We start from the raw sequence: 24,188 nt of genomic DNA, 5'->3' as shown, positions 1-24,188 counted from the left end.
AAGGGTGATGTAACACAGCAGTTACCAAGCATGTCCCTGTCCCAACTTTGAAGCGTGTTGCAATTTTATATATTCGTTTACGTTTACAAAAAACAATAAAGTTTATCAGTTTAAACAAATACATATGATGTATTTGTACTGTTATTTATTGAATACATTTCGAAAAGGATTAGGAAATTATCACATTCTGTTTTATTCACATTTGACATAACGTCCCAACTTTTTTCAGAATTGGGCCCACAGTAGGCCTATAATAATCATTGCCTGGTGTAACCAGGGCCGGCGCTAGCCAGGGGCCAGGGTGGGCCGTGCCCACCCAAATGTGGGCTGTGCCCACCCAATCAAAAAAAAATAATAATAAATGTTTTTTTTAGGTGGAAGTCCAGGCCCACTATCGGACGGACCTGTTCATTCGCTGTCAAAGAAAATGTCAAATAAAATTCAGACAATTAATTGATACTAAAGAATATACCATTACCATTGCTTCTAATTGTATTATTGGGTGCCCACCCAATAATACAATTAGAAGCAATGGTAAGGACAGCCTTTCTCCAAGTTGCCCACCCGCTTATAGTGGTCACTGGTCAGCAGAGCCGGCCCGAGGCATAAGCGAATGAGCGGTTGCTTAGGGTCCCGACTGCCAGGGGGGCCCCCCCAATTTTTTTTTTAAGTTTGTGTGTTTGATATCAACATCATATTATGTAAATGTAAATTTTCATACAATAAAAGGAATACAATGTTTTGGTAGATAGTTAATAGCTTAATAATTTAATCAGTTCATCTGGGAGGTAATCCGAGGTTAACTGATCACGGCACGTTCAAGTCCATGGCATGCACAGTGTTTATTGAGTTTATTTAAAAATATTTGAAAATGAGGCTGCCCTCAGTTGCCCATGCACTGTGTATACTGTAGTCTATAGCCTATTTCAGCCTTGTCTGTGGAAAAAAAGATAACTGGACAACAGAGTTCTTCTGCTTCGTTCCTCTCACTGCATTTAAATTGATTCATTATATTACAGAAAAATATGTCCCGTAAAAGAAAAAGAGCTCCAAGCCCAACCCAGAGGACCCTGCATAATATTGTATTTCAAATTTATATTTCTATGGAAAATCCATGTGTCTTTCTTCAATAGCTTCTAATTCATCCGACCCAGTGTCTCCAAATTATTTGTTCACACAAAATTCCTCAGATTTAGCCTCTTAATTTTCCTCTCAAAGTGCACCAGATTCATGCATTTCACTTTAAAAAGGTAAAAAAAAATCTCCCGGGGGGCCATACCCCCGGACCCCCCTAGCAGGATCGTGACCTCGGCTGGCTACTATTTTCACCCGGCTGGACATCGGAGGCAATAGTGGAAAGACTATATACAGTATCTATATAGTGTGTATAGTATATAGCTCTGGACTACCACCATCCAGGTTGCCCAGTCCCAAAGCTTTCTCTTCAATCAGCTCAGGCTGCCTACAGTTAATACTGCGATTTAAAAAAAAGATACATGTTGTATATAATGTATATTGTATGTTATTCATAAACATTTTGGAAAAAAAACATGCAAGTATCAAATTTCCCACACAGCAACACTCAAAGTTTATTTGCATATTGTGTTCTACACAATTCACAGTAAATGTGCCAAAAAGCAGACGCAGATATCTTACAAGGGCAAAAAAACTCGGCTTGCGCGCTCAGTGCGCGCTCGCATCTTCGGTCTCTCTGCCCAGTGTGCCCACCTAAAATTTCTGCAGGCCCACCCTAATCTAACTGTCTAGAACCGGGCCTGGGTGTAACTGTAATTTTTTCCACCTCTTCATTTATTTCAATACAAATCAACCTTTTATTTGCCAGTGTATGCAGGGCAGTAGCCAGGATTTTATAAATAGCCTACTGAGGTTGGGTCTCCCAAGTCAACCCCGGCTCTCTTGAAAAATATCAGATCAGTGATCAAAAGGGAACTGTCTAAAAATTATATTTTTAATGTACGTTTATCTTAACAGGAAGTTTTTAATTGTCTTGGAGACCCTAAACAGCGTTTTGATATCAAGTTGTTTTGAAATTTATATGTATATCTTTACTGGAGAATTTCCATGTGCATTTTTAGCCACACTAGCTCAAGTGATGACGGAGGAATCAGCTGTTCCATTTGGTCCAAAATTAAATATCTCAGCAACTATTGGTCAAATTTGCAGATAGATTCATGGTCCACGGGGGAGGAGTTCCAATTAGTTTTAGGATCTGCTGAATTATTGTGTAATGAGAATTATTGCACTTCTCATTACAGTTGTCATGACATTTTTATTAGTGAAATGTCTCAAAAGCTATACTTTAAAGTCACACAATTTGATAGTCAAGTTCCTGAGAAGATAGACCCTGAATTACTTCCTTTGACTTTATATGAAGTGCAACAAGACGGTTAAAATGTTCACCTAAATACCTTGACATCTATAACACAGAATGTCACGTTTTGGCACAGACTTTCCTAAAACTTTGCTGACTTTTTATCTATAACGACATGAAATGTTTCGACAATCATTGGATAAATGGCTTTTTATCCAATGATTTCCTTTGGGCAGTGTGACTAGGAGAATATGGCCCCTTGGCACAGATTTGATTGCATTAATACGAGACAATCTGTGGCCTCTGGAGAATGAGCGTTAGGATGAGAGGACGGAAACAGACAAAAACCCGATGACGCAGCAGCATAGAGACTTTTTTTGTGTGTCATTTAAAGAACAGCAGGATAACGCTAACAAAGCACTCTAATGACCCCACCCCCTCTACCTGTTAAAGCAGCCCCATACCCACTTCAGTCTTTTGAACCACTACTACAACCACTAGATCAGTGGTTGTGCATGACAGAGGATAAGTTGTGGGATGCTTTGAAGCTCCTGTCATGAAAGTGGCAGCAGGCTGGATCCTTTACGGAAGTGATTCTGCAACTTCTGACGTAACCCTGTTGTGTGTTCTCTGGACTCACATGTAGGCTATGGACATGACTGTAGCTGCAAGCCTGGTTGACTGGTCATTAAATGCAAGTCAACTCCTAATTCCTTTAGTTAAGTAAGAAAGTGCAATAAGTGGTTTTGGTTTAATGGCACAGGACCCTGTTCTGAGTTGCAAGTTATATGTAGCAGACCATCATTGTGAATTGAATGTGACTTTCACTGTGATTAACTGTGACAATAAATGTGATGCTAGTGTAGGTCCTTCTATGAGGTGATGGTATGATGCTGAGGCTGAGATAAGGATCCCTGTTGAGAGTCTACTGGTAAACTCAACTGAAGCTCAGGTTGCTGGAGTTGTATTGTACAGAGAATCATGTAGCCTGCTTTGAAAGCATATTTATATAACAAAGTTGACATCTGAATGCATGTTGTGTATTCCTTAGACTTCCTGGTTAGACTTTGTAGTGGCCCTGGGGCTAAAATGTGTTGTTGGGCCCTTATTAAATAACCAATCTGTCGCCTCAGTCTCAATTCACTAAAAGCACAAGTTCAGCCTCGGGTTTACTGTGTGTGAGTTAGTTGTGGTAATTTGATTAGAAGCAACTTTATTAGGAGTAGATATACGCCATGTAAGCAAAATATTAATAACAACAATTAAGATTTTAAAAGTAGATTTAGACACAGGGCCCCCTTAGGGTAGGGTATAAGAACAGTAAGGAGTCATAAAACTCAATGGGAATTTTGATTGCCCTCTATAGGGTTTATGACAGTGGGGGCAATTTAATTGATCAGTAATGCACTATTAGTACTGGATGCTCTCACAACAGCTGAATGTGCACTATTGGTCTTGTGTTATGTTTCCTGTTTCTTGTATGCTTTCGGTAGGCTACAACCAAATCCAGTGCGGCTATAAAGTGGTTTTGAGTCCTGTAAAGGGTGTTGCTGTTTTCAGGATTGGACAATTGATTTAGGATACCAGGAAGCATTGTGATGCTCGTTTGTGGTTTTAGGGGAAATTAGTATGATGCCACCAATAGTCAAAGGTCCCATAACATGGTGGTGGTGGTGGTGCGCGTGTGTGTGTGTGTGTGTGTGTGTGTGTGTGTGTGTGTGTGTGTGTGTGTGTGTGTGTGTGTGTGTGTGTGTGTGTGTGTGTGTGTGTGTGTGTGTGTGTGTGTGTGTGTGTGTGTGTGTGTGTGTGTGTGTGTGTGTGTGTGTGTGTGTGTGTGTGTGTGTGTGTGTGTGTGTGTTAAGTGGGTGTTTGAGGAGATTGCTGGTATACTGTCAGTCCTGGGTCAACCAGAGGAGTCCGGGGCTCCTGGCTCGGTCGGCCTGCTTGGACCCTTGGCTTGGTGGTCAGTGGCTTACATGAGGATGTGATCCGGTCGCCCTGGTATGCCGAGGTGCGCATGCCCACTAAGAGGACGCAGCGGCTCCATGTGTGTTGAGGCGCATTATTTGGCAACAGACGCGGCAGTGGGGAGGGCCGAAAAAAAGAGGATATCCCCTGGATTTCTAAAAAGCAACGATTTATCGAGGTTAACTGCGGATTAAATACCCCTGAGTCGACCATCGGCGAAGGACGGGCAACAAAGCGAGCGAGTAAGTTGACAGAAGGTGCCGAAGTTTTTTTGTGAGTATGGTTTCGTGGGGAGCCTTTTATTCGGAGTCGTCGAGAGGAGCCAGGTTTTCCTCCACCTATCTGTGACGATAAAGAAGCTGATGGGCTGTTGAAAAGTAACACTTCTCCGCAGAGCCAAAGGTTGAGCACTGGGGAGGAGAGGAGGAGTAGGCGGAGGGGGGGCCAGCTCAGTCAAAATATATTTTATTTTACGTTTTTTTAAGCATGCCAGCTCGTAACTATGACCCCTGGACTTGATTCCGTGCGGTAGAAGTCGTCCAGTGAGGTAAGGATTATAACGTTACGTCGCCAGCGGCTCCTCGGCGGCGGCCAGCTCAGTCCGTGGGCCGGGTCGATGAAATGTATGAGTTCCGACTCGTTTTCTTCTTCTTCTTTTCCTCGGGAGGGGGACACACAGGTAAACAGTCCCACGGAGACTCCCTTTAAGGGCAGCAGTGTGAAAGTTTATGCCTATCTCTTTTTTCTTTTCTTTTTTTGAGCGGTTGGTTGTCCCGCATCGGGGTGCAGCCAGGTCAACGAATCCGGGCTCGGTTCTGGGCTGTACGGTTCATGTTGGTGAGCAGCTCGAGGACTTTTACGACTTTGATTCCAAGTCCCCGGCAGCCGCTGGTGGTGAGACATTTACGGCGTTTCATCCGTAAATCTTAAATGGCTTCGTGATTTTGTTTTGTGAAAGGCAGCTAATGTTAGCTCGCTAACTATAACACGCTCACCTCCTCCGAGGCGGCGTCAATAATAAAAAGCCGGCTGGTTTGCACATGCAGTGTGGGCTGGGTTTAGTTTTTTAAAGGGCTGACTTTTGGTGTGCATGGTGTACTAAGATGGTTTGTGACTGTTAATGGTGGACGCTGCTGCCCGCTTTTCAAGCCCCTTGGCACCACTGTTGGTACTGCTATCTGGTAGCTAATCTTCCTACTTCTCTCTGTGACAACCGTAGTCTTCCTCCTCTTAAAGCTGAACACACACACATACACACTCACTCTGACACACACCGCACACACTCCCTCTCCGGCTCTTCCTCTCAGTCAGACAGGCACGCACGCACACACACGTTTCCATCCACAAGAGTTTGCAGCGCTACAGCACAAAGCTGTGGCTCAGGATTTCTGCCATCAAACCAGTTTATACTCGTTATATTACTCTGTTGATCTCAGATGGATTTATAACCCTTTTTATTTTATTTTATTATTAATTTTGAGGAAGTCTTAATGTGTTGACAAAAAACCCATGCAGTATTTTACAGTGCTGTGAAGGAACTGGCATGCTTTTAACTTTCAAATGCACTTTTGATGAAATAGGCCTACTAGTTTTGATAAAGATTTACTAAGGTTTTATTACATAGCCTAATGTCTGACTGTAGTGTTATTAGATGAGTAAATCAGCTGCTTTCTCATTAACAGTAATAATAATCTAGTCTTAAACTTTGAATTTAAATGCATTCATTTCGTTATTGCATTGGGTTAATGTTACAGAATGCGAGCTTCCAGAGATCATTGTTTCACTTTGGGCTGCCATTAACGATTCATTTAATTATTGCTCAACTTGCTGATTATTTTTTCAGATTAATGGTTTGAATGATTATATATAATATTCTGATTATTTTAACTGATAGCACAATGTGATTCATCCCAATTCACCAGAGTCAAAAGTGACGTCTTCAAATGTCCTGTTTCTTTCTTCAGCCAAAACAGTTTAAGGTCCAAATTTTTAGCTGCCCTAAGAATATTAGTTGATTGATTACTGTGCACTTGAGCACAACAAAGACACTTAACATGAAGTTGTGCCTTGTAGTGGGGCAGGTATAGTGGGAAAGAGAATTTATTGACTCCTTTTGTGGAGATCTGGAATGGACCCTCAGTTGTTCATGCGAACAAAGGCCTTGTAAAGTTAAATTTGCATGTTGACAATCTGTTGCGTGGTTGTATTGTTTACGGACTGTCACTGCAAAACAAAATCCAGGTTGCCTTTAGTGAAGGGGTGGCTAACATTGGTCAGAAGAGGGGAGAATGCTTTGCTTTGACACCGAGACTAGTGACAGACAATGCTGAAGTTGCACATGTTGTGTGACTGTATTCATATCAATATTACAGGAGTGAGTGAGTCAGAGAAAGCTCAGAAAGTTCCATTGTTGGTTTCCAGAAAGTACAGTTCGAATGTTGACACACACAAGACTGATCCAGAGTAGTTGTGTAAATAGCCACTGTTCAGAGGTTTAAACCACTGGCTTGTAAAGAGGTTACATTATTTAATGGAGCATTGGAGCGAATCAGATTCTGCTCTTTGACTGTGATCAGGCCATGACGGTTTTGTCTGGATTTGGATTTGGCACTTTCGGTCTCTCACTGACTGGCACCACTTGTTATTTTGACAGACGTATCCAGCTAATTGATAAGAATATTGTGCTGGTGCAGCAGATTCACCAGATAATACAGCTGTGTGGTTTTAAAGTGTCCTTAAAATCCCGTGCAGTGTGGTAGATATGTTTTCACCTGTTCAAGGTCTGTGTCTGTGGGTAAATAAAACGTTGAGCACATACTGTAATGTGCAGCCGGACATGGTTGATGGTTGAGGGAGCGAGTCTGCCACTGCCAGCCCCAATGATTGAGTGACTGATGTTTTGATGTGATGCATCAGCGACCCGAGGAATAACCGCCCCGGGCTAAGGAGGAAAAGACACTTGGCAGATAAAAACAAGACAGGTGAAGATAAACGGTAGATTCTGGTGAGTGGTGCCCTGATACTAGCGGGAGCAGCAACCTGATACCAGATTAATGTGCGTTGTGGATTCTGCGTCGGTGAAAGCCACACTCCCAAAGAGTTAAGTACCTGCATACACACAGGGCAATTTGATAATATGGTAATGGTTGTGATCATTGTGATTTAATTACACTGCAAATGTTAACTGGATGATTGAGTCTGATTAGATTTTTTTTAAAGAAAGACTGTACACCCCTCCCCTCCTCCCGAAGCATTTAGCCCTGATACAATAAAGGGGATAACATAATAACTACAACCCCTCTTTCTGTTTCTAGCATTAGAAACTGACCCTTAAACACTCGGACTATCTACAGTAAAACATGCGTTTGGGAGCACTGTTGCTTAATAAAGTTAACATGTTTAAAATAGCCATTTTAAGTCTAATAAAAATAATATCTTGATGATGAGATGACACAAGCCTTGTCTGTTGCAGGACCAGCTGTCTAGTAATTTTGTTAATGTAGGCTACAAGGTAATCGCAAACAATTATGACATGTATATAAGTAATTATCGTTTTAACTATTTATCTGTGCACCTTTGCGCACCGACAGGGCTGGACTGGCCATCTGGCATACCGGGCAAATGCCCGAGGGGCCGGCAGCCTTTTGGGCCGGTGAGGTTAAAAAAAAAAAAAAAAAAAAAAAAAAATTAATTAAAAAATTAAAATCTTTTTTTTTTTTTTTTTTTTTTTTTTTTTTTTTGGACCCTCGGCTGTGTGACTCGGCCCGGCCCGGCCAAGTCACACAGCCGAGGGCCGAGGTCCCTTCCCTCTCGGGAGTGCCATGGACATATAAATGTGCGTGCAGGCTGTCAACTTCACCTGAAAGTTACCAGGCCATTACTCATTATGATTGGTTCTAGGCTAGGCCTGGCCCTCTCCAATCACACACACAGCAGAGGGCTGCCCATTCAGAGGCTGCATTGAGTTGTATTATCACGCATTCAACTTGTACTCAGTAATTATGAGCATCTGACGATGGTCAGTTTTACATTCAGGGCCGTCGGACTGCGGACAGGCTTGGGGGGGCCCAAGGCAGAGGGGGGCTGCACCCAAGAAAAAATAAATTATTTTTTTGATTTATATTAATTTTACTGGCTCAATATAGGCCCCTGATCTTTGAAGGCCCCGACATTTTTTATTTAGGGGCTATGAAGATCAGGGGCCTATATTGGGCCATTAAAAAATACAAACGAAGGGAAAAAATTCCCGAAGCTGACTGGATTTTTTAAACTTTCTTCTTTCTGCTTTTTGGTCATTCTGTGTCTTTGAATCATTCCAGAAAATAGTACTAAATAGCTTACATAGGAAACAGTTGATTTAGCCTTTGTTTTCTCCTCAAAGTGCACCAGATTGATGAATTTTACTTTAACATTTAAAAAAAAATCTTCCGGGGGAGCATTCCCCCGGACCCCCCTAGAAGGTCCAGGGTCCACGACACAGTCTCCCAAATTCCTGTGAGAAACACTGTGTGTGTGTATGTTTATTAAGAGTCATTAGACCAGGGGTTGTGTTCAAGTACGCGTAATAATCTAGTCATTCATCAATAGAAACATTGTGTTGTTATCTGGCTCAGAGAGGGACCAGTCACTCATACGTTTTGGACTATAGACAAACAAAGCTTTTACATGTTTGTATTGTAAGACCGCCTCTCAGAGAGCCCATCAGGACTTTCTGTATAGGGGCCCAGAATTTGGTGCAACACCCCTTCCTCCGCATATCGTATAAACGGTGGGCTGCCATGGCCAAAAATGCCAGGGCCGATTTTTTGTCCCAGTCCAGCCCTGCGCACCGACATAAATCCACCTGTGTCATGGCAGTTACTTTACAACGGAGCAGAAGTGCGTTTGACATTATGGCATTAGAGTCAAAGTGTTACTTGCATAACTTATATAAGACTATGTTGTAATTGCTAACACATTACTAGTGTAGTTGCAAGAGTTTAGATTTTCTAAAACGTCTCCAAACAGCAAGACATTGAGAAAGATTCCTTTTTGATATAATGTTCATTTTCACATTCCAGTCATTACATTTAGCAAAATTTCACATTTATTATAGAAAAGGCAGAACAGGGGGCGCCCTTAGCTCAGTTGGTAGCTGGGCCTCGGCCAGCAGTGGACCCGGGTTGGATTCCAGCCCGCGGGTGTACTCTGCATGTCACTCCCCTCTCTGCCCCATTTCAACTCTGTCTCTACACTATCAATAAAGCATAAAAATGCCCGAAAAATATATAAAAAAAAAGGGCAGAACAAAACAATGGAACTTTTTTCTCTGTCAGAAACTATTTTGTCCAAAGTTGATCCCTAGGACCAAATCCTTTCAGGACGATGAGCCAATGTAAAACTATAGTGTCTGCTAAAAATGCTTTCATAGGGCAAAGGCAGCAGCCAAACCAGCTTAAGGAGACATCACCGTGACCCCCACCTGACACTGTACACTACAATAATGTCTTCATTGTGGCGTAAATGCTGTTTGGATTTTCATCTTATTTGTATATTTGTCAGGAAAATGGTACCAGGAAACTTTTCTTACCACACATTCCGAGTGAAAAATAGTGTGATCTTGAACTGCACTGTGTGGCTCTTTAACCTTGATCTGTGTGTTATTGAATTGTCATTTTACTGTACTTGTGCACATAGCATGACTTTGTTTGCCAGATGTGTAAAGTGGAGTGGAGTTTCCTTTTAGTGTTAGTTTGCTGTTGAACCTTTGCACTAGTTGCATATGATGTTGCGTTATTGGTTGGTGGGTGGGTGTGTGTGTGTGTGTGTGTGTGTGTGTGTGTGTGTGTGTGTGTGTGTGTGTGTGTGTGTGTGTGTGTGTGTGTGTGTGTGTGTGTGTGTGTGTGTGTGTGTGTGTGTGTGTGTGTGTGTGTGTGTGTGTGTGTGTGTGTGTGTGTGTGTGTGGGCTTAATGGAAATGTGTGTAAACTGCCATGGAGATGAAATGTGAAACCTGTCAGCCATTCAGATCCCCAGTTACAAAGATAGGGTGAGGGCTGCATGTCTAACTTTTTCAGCCAGCATCATTTCACAGCTATATGCATCAGAAATCATAATGCCCGCCACCCCTTTACCCCCTCTCCAGCGCACATACAAACTCACACACTGTATAATGGCCGTCAGTGTGGAAGCCCAGCCTCTGCTCCAGCACCTGAAGGGTTAAAACAAGCTTCAGCTTCCCACATAGCCACACACACACACACACACACACACACACACACACACACCCGTCAGCCGGTTTAAACCTGTTCTCAGGAAAAGTGCTTTGTGTGTCCTACTGAATCCTGGGAAGGATCATGTCATGTTCGTCTCAGTGATGTCAGAGTATTAATAAAAGAACTTGGTCATCTCTGCTCTCAGATGAACGCATACTGTATTGTGTCTCTGTGTGTATATTGTAAATGTACATCATGGATACACTGTTTACTTTATGCTTGCCGCCATAACTCTCCTGACAACAGGAAGGGGAGGGGGAACAGTGTGTACAGTGTGTGTCACTGTAAAGTAACAGCTTGTAAGGGTTAATTGTAGTCCTTTTTTTTCTTTGACCCTCCCTAAAAAACATAGCTTCCTGCAGTGTGTCACTGGGCTGACCGAGGGCCTCAGCAGACTTGGCATGAGGGGGTCTAGCTTCTGTTAACATACATTCACAAATGTAACCGCAATATGATTCATGGCATAGCGGTGCTGTTTGTCTTTGTGGTAATCCAATATACAGCGTCGGTCAGACCGTATTTTCTGGAGGGATGTCATCTGAGCTTTCAGTTTGAGGTTCTGTGAACTTTGAGCACAGGTTGTCCCCTGTAGCTAGCATGCCATGTGGGTCTGCACATGTTTACCTTTTACACATCTGAGAATTACAAGTTTGTGCACATGCGCTATAGTATCCATAGTCATGAGACAAGAAGTGTGCATAACTGATACAAAGCCAAACTCCAAGGCAGGGTTGAAAAGCCAGCATCAAAGGAAAGGGACGGGATTTGATACACATTTCCATATGGGAAGAATGGCACACATTTCTGGACTGTCTATCCTGAAAGGTATTAGCAGTGTTGCACTTGGCCAAAGTAACACAAATAGTTGTGTGTCCCACTGATGATCTATAAGATAAGGTTTCAGTTTCTCTTGAGGTACACATTTCTTTTGTTATCAAACAGGATTATAAAAGCATGATGCCTATTTTGCATAAATGCCTCTTTGCACACTGATATGGAAGGGGTGTCAAAGGTGTACGTACAATGTGACAGGCCATTATCAGAACAACCATTAAGTTAAACATGTGGTCTACCTTCTCCCCATTACTCCTGTCTGTCTCCTCTCTGACCTGACACAGGGGGATTCAGAGCAGCCAGCCACTGTACGGGCCAATGTGTGTGTTTGTATGTAGCATGTACTCATGCACTCTGTAACCGCCCAACTGTCTTAAACAGAACGAGCCGCCATAGCTCTCCCTCTCTGCTGCTGCTGCTGCTGGCACGTCAACATCTGGTGTGATTGAATTTTTACTGTACAGGAGGGGATATCAGAGGCTAATGGATCTGATGCTCCTTGGTGCTTGACCCTAGGAAAGGAAGGTTAAACATAATCTCCAGTCTTCATTTACACACACAAATTGCTCATAAACTTGGATTAATGTGTCATTATGAATCTTTTATCAGAAAATTCTGCTCCAGTTAATTTAGAATATTCCCCAATTCTCTTTTTAACTGGGTTTTTTTTTTACTCTTAGCGGTTTGATGTCTCACTGTAGCATTTTTTTACGTTTATTTTTTCTTTCAGTTTTCCCTTTTTTGTTTTTGATTCAGACTGAAATATTGTAAATTGGATGTTGTGGAATTATACTTGAGGAAACAACTTAGTCACATGACATGACCTCCCTTATCCAACATGTTTTTTTCCGGGGGCCATTTTAGTCACTATGTGTCCTCTAGCTGACTCAAGGTCAGTTGTGTCTACTTAAGTTCACGGTCACCACCACAAAGCAGGATGGATAACTTCATTTGGTATTGGGTATTAGCTCTGTTAAGTATGTTTTTCAGATGAATGTCAGCATCATAAGAATAACATGTGATGTTTAATCATAGATTTTAAATTGTGTTTTTAAATGTTGTGCAAAACTCATCTTCATTTTGTTTGTACTACAAGGTAAATCATAAGTTGATAACGTTAGTGTCTTGTGGGTAAAACCTTGAGCTGAACTCAAATGCATTGAGTGACCCTTGCACTTTTGAGCTCCATAGATTATGTGTCAATGGACACCTTTAAAAGGTGCACTCTGAAGTTGTCTTGTTAAAAACTAGAACTGTCAGTGCTCACCCTGAAGAGCCTTTCCTTCCTCATACAACATTTGGAAAGGCATTTTCAACAATTACCATTTTAACTTGTTTACGGTGTGTAACTTGTTTACCTGTTTTTTTCAGCATAGGCAAACACACTTATCATTGTCTTAAAACTCTAGTTTATATACAGGATCATTTACAAGGCCCATTATCCAAATACAGTGTGTTTTTCTGTCAGTTTCCTGTGTTTTAGTTGATAGCTGATCATGTTTGGGTTAGAGCGGGGGTCACTAACAGGCGGACCGCGGTCCGGGTCCGGACCCAGACGCCGTCCTATACGGACCCGGACCTGTAGTCAATCAATTATTTAAGTATTTAAAATTTTGACGGGGCGCTTCTATTTTGACCGGCGCAGCTTTTCTAGACTTTACGGTACTGGTTTCGCGAATCAGGAAATGCTTTCGAGTTAAGCCATCCCGCCTCCTGCTACTCAGGCAGCCAATCGAATCTGCATTCCCGGCTCAGGCTGGCTCACAGACAGAGACAGTGAGCTATCATGCGAGAGATGTCAGAGAGAAGTGCAAGAATTACGAGAATTTCAGCGAAATAAGTCAGATTAGAGTGAGAAAGACAGCGGGAGGAGAGTGAGAGACAGCTTTCTCTCTCGCTCGCCCGCTCGCTCACCGGCTCCGTGTGTCGCGAGCGAGTTAACGAGCGATCAACAGCTGAGTTTTTTCCTATTATTTACTATCTATGGTTTTTTCCCCTTTTGTAAGACTGGTGAAAACCGGTCAAGGTGCAATCATGTGGACTCTCTATTACCCTGATGTAGACCTATGTGTGAATGACACAGACATAAGATTGACATAATCACCAATCGCCAGCAGCACTGCATCTACTGCCCACAAAAAAAAAATTGTATGTAGTTACAATTATCTACATTTTAAGTTTTACATATTCTTAGTAATGGCAGAATTTATAAATACAGGTTAATTTTTTAGCAAGATATTTGGCAGTAGCCCCCACTAACATTAGCGAAAGCTAGTGGTCATCCGTCCCTCAGTCCAGTTATCTGGCTGCTAGCAAGTTATGTTGTTTTGTTAATTTTTCTATTCATCTTAACTATATTAAATGTTGACCTTTTCTTTTATTATTTTCCCCAGAATGCACCAGAATGCTCCGATTACATTCTAAAAACACAAAAAAAAATTACTGGGGGGGAAACCCCCAGACCCCCTACAGGGGTTTAGTTTCTGACATGTCACTTTTTCAGAGCTTTTCAAAATTGCAAAATAAAAATCCAGTATTAGACAAAGTGGGAGATTACTATGTTAAACAAACATAGTAGGTATAGTGAAGTTTAGAAATGATACATTGAAAATATTTCTCAAAATTATTTAATTTTTCAAAAATGAATTATATATTTTATCTTTATTTTAAGATTATTATATTTATTTTCACCATTTTATTTTTAAATGCAGCCCTTCTCTATGAAGAGATTAGTTTCAGTTGAGTCACTTAAATAATACATATATATTCTTCAGTATTATATATCTATAATTATTTAAAAGTGAGAATAAATATTGTTGAAATGTTTTTGAATTGTTCTTTCTATATTGATCTGACAGTCAGTTGTTAATTACATGCAGACGTTGATACAACTACTAGGCTACTTCACTATATATCACACTGAATCACAACGCAAGTTAGACATTATGATGTTCCGGACCTTTTCTTGAGGACATTTTCTCTAACTGGACCTATTTGAATTTTAGTTGAATACCCCTGGGTTAGAGGTTTGGAGATTGTGATGAACTGTTGTAGCATGACTGTGTAGATGGCTTCACTCGACTCCTGTATATCTGTCTATCTTGTAGGATTTTACCTGTAGTACACATTGATCCATTTTGAATGTATAGCGATACACATAATAATACAAATGTATCTGTCTTAATCTGCAGGGAATGTCTGAGGAGGCCATTCGCCAGACACGCAGCCAGAAAAGGGCTCTGGAGAAGGAGGCTGCTCCCGATTCTGTAGAAGCCTCCGATGCTGACAGTGAAAGCAAAAAGCCTAAACTAGACCCGTCTGAACCCATAACGGACACCCAAACTAACTCTACACCCGACCATGAACTGGCACATGACGCTCATAGCCCCATTAGGGATGGATCGGAGCAGGAGAAAGAGCAGGGGTCAGAGCTGAGCAGGTTGCCGTTAACTCTACCTTTGGCCCCTCAGACAGACAAGGATAATGTGGAGGAGAACCAGAGAAAACAGACGGTTGAACCCAGCTCAGACAATGGGACTGACTGCAATGACAGCAGGGTGAAGACAGAGCCGGCTATTGATACAAGTAGCCGGGTCCGACTGATAGAGCCCAAGGCGTCCAGCGGCATGCTGGCTGCAGGCGAGGTGAAGGCCACCATTAAAGTGGAAGTTCAGACGGGAGAGCAGCCAGTGGACATGAGCACCTCCAGAGGGTGAGAAACGGCTTCTTGTAAACTCTCTTCAGTGACAACCCCATGATGTTCATATCAATAAAAGCAAATGGCATGACTGTGCAGGAAACTTCTATACAAAAGTGAACTAGTGTTTCTGAAAGACGTCTTGTCTAGATTTTTTTTTTAGATGAGTTTAAAAATGTGATCAGACTTAACATGTTTAAAGTTATTTTATCAACTTTCTGTGTAAAAGAGAGGAAGGGGGAGGAGGGGTCGTTGTCCTCGTAGGTGAACTTTATCTTCGAGTCTACCTCCATTTTTCCCCCACTCACTACCTGAACCCCTAAAAACTCCCCTCGCACAAAATGAAGCTGTGTGTGTCACAAACCGGTTCCAGCCAGTTGTTGCCATGGTTTCCACAGTGAAAGGAACAGTGAGGGGAGGGGGGGTGATGGGGTGGGTGGGAGGAAAAGTGAGTGTGTCACGTGAGGATGACTTTGAGGTCACGTGACTTCTTTGGAAGAGAGTAGTGATTAATCCACAGGAAGTGATGATGGCGATAAGCCCCAAGGAGAGACTAACACACACACACACACACAAAGAGAGACCGGCCTCATGTTGTCATGCGTTGACTTTAACGACCTCTCCCGCTTCATAAAAAATAAATATTCTGTGTAATCACAGGGCCACCCTCTAGTTTTTTTTAACATGACTGTTTTTCAGCTTTTTAGTGCAGCTAAACCTGAGAATGTATGTTATTTGCTCTTGCATGTAGCCCACAGCTGTACTAGTCGCTTTCCAGGAGAAGATATATGTGCGCATATTCATGTGATTTTTGTTAAAACACGTAAGGGGTTGATCCAAACTGCCTCAAAGATTGCCACATCCTTTAATTTCTAATGACGTAAGTAGCTGAGTACAGCTCAACCTCCCACCCCAGCCTACACCACCCCTCTCCCAATGTCTCAGACGCACATTATGCCCTGCCCCAATATCCTGTTCCAACAGGAAATATGTGCTCCCAAACAGACGTTTCATTGTGACATACAGTATAAAGACCTTGACTGGAGCTTTAAATCCCACCTTGCCGTCCATGCAGTTTAGGTGTGTTCTGTTATTGGAATAGCATCCAACATGAAGAGAGGCTGTGTGTCTGGACCTACATCATAGTTAAGCAGCGGTCATAAATTATAATCGATGTTGAGATGCTGATATTTAAGCCAGCTGTGGTGTACTTCTTCAAACAGCCACACATCAATCGCTACAAACTAACTGTGCGGCTGAATTTTTTTTAATTTTTAAACCAAATTGAATTCTGCAGGTAATCCCAATCCCAACCAAATATGTATCCATTTCTGGGGTACTGTGTATAAAATGATGCACAAACAATGAGCTGGTACAGAATATTTGTGATGCTGTCAGAAAGTGTGGAATAAGATTACTTTGAAAAATCTTAATGGGATATTAGAGGGGGAAACTGTATGTTTAAAAGTTCAAATGTCATTAAAACAATGTTAAACGGTTTGATATCACTTATGAAATGTTTTCGTTTAGTTTTTTATTGTGCTTGATTAAGAACATATTGAAATATGAATTTGAATATCAATGCCCTGCTTATGTCCAGCAGTATGAAAAGGGAGAAGCGCCTTCCGTCCTCTGAAGATGATGACGTCATCATCTTGTCGGACAATGACTCCCCCAGTCCACCCAGGAACGGCTTTAGTCACTTTAAGGAGCTGGACACAGACCTGCTCATGGTGAGACACCTACACAAAGCTAGACATTTAAAAGTAATGGTAGGCGTTTCATTGATGCTCAGAGTAACTGAACATGTGCAGAGATAGGGGGGGATAATTGAGGCTCGGACATCAAACGTTTCAGATTCTGGGAAATAGTTTTTGTCTAGTGCCATGCTTGCGATGTAAGTGATGTCATGATCTGTGGAGTATAGAAGAGCAGCCCAGCGGAGAGGGAGCGCATAATCAAACAGCTGAAGGAGGAGCTGAGACTGGAAGAGGCCAAGCTGGTGCTGCTCAAGAAACTTCGACAGAGTCAGATACAGAGGGACACTATCCAGAAGGTAAACAGTTAACTACGCACACACACACACACACACACACACACACACACACACACACAACCGCAGATAAACAAACCAAAAAACATTTATTGATATACAATATGAAATCAATATACATTTTAGCTATGTGAAGTACATAATATATAGATCTCTTCTAGCTTTAGGTTTTCTCATCCAGATGAACTAACCCAACATGCTGGAGAGATCTTGTTTCTCTCTGAAAGAAAGAAAGAAAGAAAGAAAGAAAGAAAGAAAGAAAGAAAGAAAGAAAGAAAGAAAGAAAGAAAGAAAGAAAGAAAGAAAGAAAGAAAGAAAGAGAGAGAGAGAGAGAAAGAAAGAAAGAAAGAAAGAAAGAAAGAAAGAAAGATAAAAAAAATTCTATTGTGATGCTGCTGAGGGTATTAAAAAACATAACATCTTTTGTTAAGGATACATTTGGTGATATTCTATAAAAAAAGAAAATCCCATGAAGAAAACCCCACATAAACAGTAAATGAATTGATCAGACTAACGGGCACTGTGGAGTCAAATTCAGTTTCAGTTTATTCCTTTGTGTCATATAGGCCAGCGTTTGTACTAAAGTAATCATTTACTGATCAGACTACTGATGTATCTATATATTATGTACTTCACATAGCTAAAACGTATATTGATTTCAGATTGTATATCAATAAATGTCTTTTGGTTTGTCGTTTTAATGTATTGACTCTTTCCCCATTTCTTCTTCTTCTTCAGCCCTCAGGTCTGTCCGGCTCCTCTGCTCCTCCTCCTCTCATTCGAGGGACAATTACAAACAGTAAAGGCTCACAGCAGGTTGGTGCTCTAAAAATCACACATGGACTCACTCAGGCATCACCTCAGATTGACTGCACGTTTGTACTGTATTTTTTATTTTTTTCATTTCCCCTGACCAGATTTTAACAGCGAGGAGTTCAGGCACGGTCATTCCTCCGCCGCTGGTGAGAGGAGGGCAGCAGCTGACGTCCAAATATGGCTCTCAGATTATAATGCCGCCTCTGGTCAGAGGGGCACAGGTGAGTCATATGGAAATGTTAATACTATTAGCGCGCTGAGATATATTTAAAAGACAGTTTAAAGGTGGAGTCATCGATTATGGAGAATCTGTGAAAATCTCCTCACGATCAGCTACCTGTCTGTAGGCCTACTGTGTGTTTGCTTGCGCTCTGAAAAAAGTGTTGATTCACAGCCTAAACTCTGTAAACTGGCATGTTGCTAGCTATGGTGGGCCCCCTTTGTTGACCTAGGCCTACTATTGTACAGAGCCTAGGCTGTGTATTAACATTGCAGAATTATTTCAGTGCAAACACAGTATGGACAGGGTAGTGGATCATGAGAAGGTATTTACTGATTTTGACAAAAAAAAACTATATTGAGCATGCGTACTTTCCGGAATCGCTGACTCAACCTTTTTCATTTTAATCTTGTCTATGTCACGGAAAGTAAAGCCTTAGTTTTACCATATTGCTGCTGTAAAACAGTGCAGGTTAAATAGTTTCACTTAAACCTAGGACTTATGATATCTTCTATGATCTCTCTTTGTGTGTGCCCTTTGCCTTGGTGCCTTCGATGTCCCTCCCTTGTCCTCCACTATCTTGGTCCGTGACGTCATCCTCCATCATTGTCCTGGTTAGCCCATCTCTGTCTCTCCACAGCAGATCCAGGCTCTCCGCCAGCAGCAGCAGCAGCAGCAGCAGTTGGCTGCGTCAGGAGGCTCCGGCTCCGGACCCCCTCCTCTGCTGATGGGCCCCAGGACATCGGCCCCCTTGTCCCATAGCCAGAAAGGCATGGTCCAGTCAGGCTTCATCAGAGTTGGCAGTAGTGCTAACACGCTGGTCAGTATCTCACAATATGACTAGTAATGGTAACAAGCACTCTCACCCTCCAAATGTTCCATATTTTTCTTGATTTTATTATATGTTATTGAGGTGTAATAAAGTTTACAAACTATGCGTTTTGTAGCAGTATATTTCTAGTGTGGAAGTGATTTTTTGTAATTTACATTTTTTCTTATGCAGTTAAAACTGTCTGATCATTAAATCCCTTCTAATGAATCAACAGTTAATAAACAAAAACAGCCTTTTGGTAACTTCTGTTTCATTCAAACAAATCAATGTCTTCCTGTGCCTGCTTCTTTTCGAAGGGCTTGCCATCCAATCTAAAGAGCTCTAGTTCAGGAAGCAGCGGCATGTCTATGGTAAACGTGAATGATTCTCCAGCCAGCCGACAAGCTGCAGCTAAACTGGCCCTGAGGAAACAACTGGAGAAGACCCTCCTGGAGATTCCCCCGCCCAAGCCCTTCGCCCCAGAGTTTAACTTCCAGCCCTCCGCAGCCAATAATGAGTTCATCTACCTGGTGGGACTGGATGAAGTGGTGCAGAATCTGATGGACACCATCCACAGAGGTGCGTAGTTTTTTCTGATTGAATAGATTTCGTTTACATGTTGTAGAGGTAGAATGATTTCTTGATTTATCAGTGAATCAACGGAAAAATCGTAATCCCCTAGTAAAAAAACCCAAGTAAAGGCTCCTAAATTGTGAGGATTTGCTGCTTTTTTCTACACTGTAGATATAAATAGTAGATTTGGCTCATAGAGTGAACTAATCACTAATTGAGAAAATAATTGTCAGGTTCATCAACAATGAAAATAGGTATTAGTTTCAGCTCTGAAAGCCTGTTTCAAAAAAGTGTCAACAATTGTTCTGCCCAGTTTTGTCCAATTGTAGTAACAACTTCCCCAAACACCCAGGTTTTTCACATCTTTCAGTCTGTGTCTGCTTCTTTCTAATTACTTATTTGACACCATACAAGCTTCTCTGTCTGTTTTCACTCAGTGCCTCATGGTTTCCCCATCTCTCTCCATCCAGGCAAGACAGGTGCAGCACTGACTAAGGCTGTTGCCCAAGAACCCTTCACCTGCACCCAGTGCAGCACTGACTTCACCTGCCGCTGGAGGCACGACAAGAAGGCCGGCGCAGTCCTCTGTGAACACTGCATGTCATCCAATCAGAAAAAGGCTTTGAAAGCTGAACATACTAACAGGCTGAAAGCTGCGTTTGTAAAAGCACTGCAGCAAGAGCAGGAAATAGAGCAGCGTATTCTTCAGCAGACGTCCTCCTCAGCCTCCCACAGTAGCTCCTCGTCCTCCTCATCTTCGTCCATGAAGGTAGAGCAGCAGCTGGTGTCTCAGCAGCTGAAGCAGGCTCAAGCCAGAGCCCTCCAGCACCACCACCAGGCCAGCCGGGGAGGCAACATCCTCCACCATCACTCCATCAAGCAGGTTGGAACCTGTTTTTCTATTAAAGTCTCTAAAAAAACCTGGTATAAAATTGTAAGAATCAATATATGATATCAATGTTGAGTGTCTAATTTAGCTTTTACAAAAATCTGATTGAAAATAAGTATTCATAAATATTTTAAAACTTAGTTAAATAACTTTTTTTTTTACTGTCTAGACGTTTGACAGGACTGTGTGGGCGTGTCCATCAATCGGTCTCCATGACAACAGTCATTTTTTTAAATGTTCAGGCAGAAAACTGCCGTGATTGGTTCAAGGTACTCATTATGTAATAAGAACCAGAGCATAGCCCGCCTCGTCTAAACCCAATTTCTGTAAAGTTGACCAAACTTAAATGACAATACCTTTTAATTTGGATTGATAAATATGCCTAACTATTTTCAGATCATCATCATCATCAACATTTATTTAAACAGGCAAAAATTGCTAAGAAACAATGTCTTATTTAAGCAATGGCCTGGTATCCAATGACTAGATGCTAGCTATCATGCAGCTAACTCACCATATGACATAGTTGGAAGGATTTGGGTTTACAGGGGCAAGCGTGCAGTCGATGCAAGTGTAACAAAACAAAAACTTGGTCTCTTTCCTCCCCTCAGAGCTCCCAGGGCCAGCTGTCCCATGGTGTCTCGTCAGTGGGGATGAGGGGCGTCCCCCACTCCTTCGCCTCCTCCTCCCAGCTGCAGAGTGCGGTGGCGGCTGCGGCTTTGGTCAGCCGGCCAGGTAAGCATGCCCATGTTTCCCACCGCTCTGTCCAGAGTTCAAAGGTGAGCAGCAGCGGAATCGGCGGCCGCAGGATTGTCAGCGGAGGTAGTGCCTCATCCACTGCATGGAAGAAGCAGAGCAACAGCAATACAGGTAGACGCGCATTAATACCTGCCCCACTGTGGCGCCTGACAACTGCTCTCTTTCAAATTCCTGTCTGGTCCAAAAGCAATCCATGAACATCCCAAGTGCCATCATTTAGTGCTGAGGAATCTCATGCCAAATCGCAATCTAGTGTAAAATCACACGCACTAGAGCACAGAACTCAAATGCATTTAAGAGAGATGCAGCTGGAAATGTTTTCGGACAAGGCAATCCCAGTCTCCAGTTCTCCCCCTGCCGGTGATCTCAGTCTTCCCTCTTTAGTTCCCCCATTCGGTGGTTTATCTTTTTTGTCCTGGGTGTCACCTTTCCAGAATAGAAATCCTGTCATTTCCTTTGTGTCTGTCTGAGTTGTGGGGACTTTATATTCAGGTGCTCTGTCAAATGATTTTAGTTTTTTTCTTAATCAACTTACTCAAAAATACTGCACTGCCCATTGTTGCATGCTGCACACCTTGACCTGTCACTCTGTCGCATGTTCACAGGAGTCACTATGGCCTATGTGAACCCCAGCCTGACAGGTCACAAGACGTCAGCCACCGTGGACGCTCGTCAGAGGGAGTACCTGCTGGACATGATCCCCTCCCGATCCTCCATCTCGCAGACTGCAAACACGTGGAAATAATGTAAACTGTATTCCACTGCTCATGATTCATTTCTGTCGGAGTCCCTCGGTTCCAATAACATGGTCAACTGCAACCCCCGGAGGACTGTTAGGCAAATACAATCTCCTAAAGTGAAGAAACTTTCCTTCCTTTCTCTTTTTTTTTGTATGATTGCTGTTTTAAGTTTTTCTTATTTTCTGCAGTTTCTTTTGAGACTCGCTGTTGTTTGGTCATTGTACAGAAATAATTTTGATTTGATGGGGGCAAACACAAAACAGATACTTGAAGGGCTTCCCCCTGGGTACTTGTGCCTACCAGACTTGGTGGTTAAATGATGGTGGGCTAAGAGGTGTCTGCATTCAGTACTTTGAAATGAGTCCTCTTGTTTTCCGCCTTGATGTGGGTCAAACTGACCGAAACCTTTTCCACACTTGAATGGCAAGAGTTCACATTCAACAAAATACACAATTATTTTAAGTAAAAACAAACGAGCTAGGTTGTATAATGTCTATTACATCACCCTTGTAGTTAAAGGTTTGAATTTATTTTGTATTTACTGTAAGTTATTTTGTTTTTGATGTTAAGAAAATCACTCTATTTACTGTGGTTTCCACAAATTAAGAGTTTATTCTAGCTTAGTTTTTCCTTTCTTTCCTGTTTACCAGCATGCCTGCCCCCAACGCCTCTGTTCATTTTGCACCTTAGCTAAAGAAGCGTGGTGTTGTTGTTTAATTCATCTGTAATTACCATCTGTAATTTGCTTATTTTATATTATTGTAAGAATATTTTGAGTATTACGTTATTGTTGAAAAAATGCAAACTCTGAAGGGGCTGAATTTGCATTACTGGAGCCAGAGACCTTGCCTCCCATTTCTTCAACCATAACCCCTTCAATATGCGGCATATACTTGGCTTCAGATCAGGAATATCTCCCAGCTACCAAGACCCTGGAACACACAAGACCATTGTTATCTCGTACCCACCACCATATTGCATCTTTTCTCTGCTTGCCAATCTCAAAGGCATTGTACAAACTTATGTCAAAATTTATTTGGTTTACTTTTTTCCTAGCTCCTAAAGAAATAATAAAAAATAACAAAAATACATTTTAAACACTTGTTTTAATTTGTTATGTGTGGCTTATATAACACTGGAAAGACATTTTGCTTAGAAACATAAAAGGAGGATATTCGCAGTGCTCCAACCATCTCATATGATCAGGCCATTCCTTATCGAATCAATTCCCTGGCATTGCCCTGACTCCAAAGTCACATCGAAAGTGACTGAAAGGAAATTTTAAAAAAGCAATGAGGAATTAATAACAATGGACATTTGAATATGCAACTCTAGCATAATATATGATAAGTAAACGGTAACAGTGTGCAAGTGAAATACAAACAGGAAATACTGGCTGCTGGTGAGCACAGATCATTATGAACAAAAACTAAAGGTAAACAAACAAGACAACTTATAACCACCATAAGGCAAATGGACATCTGCCACAATCTCACAGTCCAGTATAAAAAAGAATTTACTGCTGAGTACTTTTACTCAAAATTCTGTACCCTACAACGTTGAGATACTCATATTTGGACGTTTGTAATAGTATGCCGCTTTAAACTTCTGCATTTTAGTGTAATCCTTAGTGCTTTTTACTAATTTTGTGAAAATATAATGATCGGCCTTAAAAAATATATGACGTGTTGTTTAAGATTAAACTGGCTAACAGAACTTTTTCCTTAACACTGTTCACTTTTGTACTTTTATTCAAGTAGAAATTTAGATGCAAGACTTTGATTTATATTGGATTATTTTCATTTCCTCCAGTGGCACTTTTACCACCCACTGCTAATGTGAACCGGCAGTCACAACAGCAGGACATGTTTCAGCCTTGCATTCTTGGTACATTCCTAGTCTACATAGCATTGAAGCAACACATACATACTAATTGTACAAATTTTAATGTTTCTCACGATGAGAGAGTGATCATCTCAAGCAAGTTCAAAGTCTCTAATGCCATTTCATTTCTGGTGCTATACTGGAAACCTGCTTGCAGTAGGCTACACAATAAGACATGTAAAACAGTAGCTACGGCATGTCTTAATGTTGAGTTTAAATGAGATTTTGAGAATCGATTAGAAGGTGCTAGAACAGATGGGATGGTTATTTAAAATAATCTGTCAAGTGCCATAAAACCATAAAACAAGGCCGGTAGGGGCGGTCAAGGGCCGCACGAGCTTCTCCGGATGACAGAAGAA

General features: G+C 41.7%; 1 protein-coding gene across 10 annotated transcripts; it reads left to right on the top strand.

The window, feature by feature from the left end:
* The first annotated feature begins 4,404 nt into the window (after positions 1-4,404).
* LOC307254900 (transcriptional repressor p66-alpha-like) lies at positions 4,405-23,014 on the top strand. 10 transcript variants are annotated; one of them, XM_080033459.1, is made up of 11 exons: positions 4,405-4,542; positions 14,579-15,099; positions 16,685-16,817; positions 17,012-17,140; positions 17,876-17,953; positions 18,055-18,174; positions 18,793-18,993; positions 19,302-19,563; positions 20,028-20,440; positions 21,058-21,316; positions 21,811-23,014. In XM_080033459.1, the coding sequence occupies exons 2-11, from the start codon at positions 14,582-14,584 to the stop codon at positions 21,948-21,950; spliced, it is 2,253 nt and encodes a 750-aa protein (XP_079889585.1). In that variant the 5' UTR covers positions 4,405-4,542; positions 14,579-14,581; the 3' UTR covers positions 21,951-23,014. The 10 variants fall into 10 exon arrangements, with proteins under 10 accessions (XP_079889585.1, XP_079889586.1, XP_079889583.1 ...); XM_080033460.1 differs by lacking the exon at positions 4,405-4,542 and adding an exon at positions 4,724-4,847; XM_080033457.1 differs by lacking the exon at positions 4,405-4,542 and adding an exon at positions 4,847-4,979 and having other exon boundaries at positions 16,688-16,817; positions 18,814-18,993.
* Positions 23,015-24,188: the final 1,174 nt, after the last annotated feature.

Source organism: Ammodytes marinus, assembly GCF_949987685.1.
Source record: "Ammodytes marinus genome assembly, chromosome: 9".
NCBI classification, from domain to species: domain Eukaryota; kingdom Metazoa; phylum Chordata; class Actinopteri; order Uranoscopiformes; family Ammodytidae; genus Ammodytes; species Ammodytes marinus.
This window is presented reverse-complemented; position numbering and strand designations above follow the sequence as displayed.